Below are 2,113 nucleotides of genomic sequence, written 5' to 3' on the forward strand. Positions count from 1 at the left end.
TAGCAATCCTGTGAAAGCAGCTAGTGTTGTTGTCCCCCTTAAGCATTCAGTCTTCACTTAATCTTTTATGCTAGTATTGCTCTTCTTCCAAAGATTCACATAGAGAGCTTTGGATACGACTCCTCCTAGCCATATGTTCATTAGTTAGGGGTTGGATCTCTTCCAATTCTTCAAGATCATTCAGCTCATCTGTATTTGGCCTCTTAGATTTCTCTCTCATCCTTCCAAATACTTGCTGACTTTCTTTAAATTCTTCTGCGTCACATCTAAACTAGATAGGTTCATTTCAGATTCTTTCCACCTTTTCTAAGAAAACTCGTCTTAAAGCCAGCTATGTTCAAATCTAAAGGATTTGTGTTTAACTTCCTTTGTATCAACTAAAGGATTATGATCAAATACAAATCAGGTAGAAGTTTCTAACTAGCCCATGCTTTTTGCTAGCTTCCCATGTCTCTGCTTCCCAATGGAGCATTAAGAGCCTGTTTGGGACTGCTCTGCTCCTTAAAATTCAGCTCCACTCCAAAAAACACAAGCCAAACGGGATAGCTCAACGATATGCCACTCCATAAAAAAACTAGAATCCGGGGCACAACTCCCAGTTTTTTATGAAGCTCTTCAGGAGGTGCTCCAAAAATCTCTAGAAGCTGGAGTTGGGTGGAAATTATCCACCACTGCCACCAGTAAGTGGACCCCTTCGTTTCTCCCCCCTCGACCAATCAAATAGATCCTTTCCACCAAATTTCTCATTCTTGAAGCTGGAGCTAGATGGAAGCCAAACATTCTCTTTGGTAGCGCTACAACTTCTGGATGAAACTGCTCCAAAGTGAATTTAGTGGAGCGAAACTGATTTTGGTGAAGTGGAGCAGTCCCAAACAAGCCCTAACATTTCCAGGTTGTCATTCACCCGTAAAATAGCCAAGAATTAAATTGTTTTCAGTAAGAGCTATTAGGGTTGGGCTTCTGTAAGGTCAGGTCACACATTCACCAATGCTGCTGCAGTGGTGTCAAGCTCTAGCATTTCCAGCTATTTGAACGAACCAGTACACAAGTAACAGCTTCGTGAGAAACAAATGGCTCAGCCTTTCAAACATTGAACCAAATGGCCCTCAAATTTCACCCTCAAAATTCATTAGGGGTTACAGACCTCATTGGGATATTATCAATTGTTATACAGCACTTTAAATTCAGATGAGCATAGCCAAGCGGAGTAATAACCAAATTAAATTATTTACTTTGAAAGTTGAAATGATCAACATTCAACATTGGTTTCATTTGCCCACTGTTAGAACATGTTATGTACAAAGCAGGAAACCTGTAAAATTTCCTATCAGCAACTATAGTATATAAACATGTAAAATGGGTGAAGTTTCACCAGGTAGACCTCATTCTGTTGTGTGAGGTGGTAAATATTTGTTATTCAGTATCATGCTAAAATTGCGTCCATATCTTGCTTCAGCCTACACCTCAAAGGAGAACTTCGATTCCACATGAGCACAAACTAGTTCTACAGGCCAAGCACATCGAACTCATGGGGCATGTAATCTTCGCTTGGACGGTAATACTTGTTGGGAGAATACAACCCAAAGTCTGTAACTTGGCTGCAGTATAGGCACGCAAATCTCTCGACCTGTGGAATGTTGACACAAGCAAAAGTAAGAACATTTCAGTCGACTGCTAAAATTTACTGTGAATGTTTTTTTACAGGCACATCACCTGGTGAGCAAACCGAGAGTTTTGGTACCCAGTCTTCATAAGCTGTCCCCACACCTTGTGAAACTGGACGGAAACAAATAGTTATGTTTTTTTTTCAGGGGATATTTTTACACAATGACGAATGTGACCACAAAGTTATGTAACTTGACAAATTACCTTCTGGTGATGTTGCATCTGAGCATCTCGGAGAAGGCAGCGGATACCCTTCAGCTTTTGCTGCAATCAGAGAAAAAACTACCACGAGTTAAAAAGCAAGCTATATTATACAGCATGAGTCATATAGAGGGCACGAGTTAAAAAGCAAACTACCACCAGTTAGATTCATGTGAAACAACTACTCCCTCCGATCCATATTAATTGACGCTGCTTTAGTACAAAGTTATACTAAACCAGCGTCAAT

At 40.3% G+C, this 2,113-nt stretch overlaps 1 protein-coding gene across 5 annotated transcripts in view; it reads right to left on the minus strand.

The window, feature by feature from the left end:
* Positions 1–1,195: 1,195 nt before the first annotated feature.
* The window catches only part of LOC119303322 (5'-nucleotidase domain-containing protein 4-like), a 10,635-nt gene continuing 9,717 nt past the window's right edge, over positions 1,196–2,113 (minus strand). For 3 of the 5 annotated variants that reach the window (XR_005147878.1, XR_005147876.1, XR_005147877.1), the window contains one exon: positions 1,870–1,929. Coding sequence is in view for 2 of the 5 variants with exons in the window: in XM_037580440.1 (XP_037436337.1) it covers positions 1,505–1,627; positions 1,714–1,776; positions 1,870–1,929 (246 nt within the window). In the remaining 3 variants the exon portion in view is untranslated. Of the gene's footprint in view, positions 1,628–1,713; positions 1,777–1,869; positions 1,930–2,113 lie in introns of those variants that run through there. The other 2 variants (XM_037580440.1, XM_037580439.1) reach the window with 2 other exon arrangements.

The sequence above is a fragment of the Triticum dicoccoides genome, chromosome 5A (assembly GCF_002162155.2).
Source record: "Triticum dicoccoides isolate Atlit2015 ecotype Zavitan chromosome 5A, WEW_v2.0, whole genome shotgun sequence".
In the NCBI taxonomy this organism is placed as follows: Eukaryota; Viridiplantae; Streptophyta; class Magnoliopsida; order Poales; family Poaceae; genus Triticum; species Triticum dicoccoides.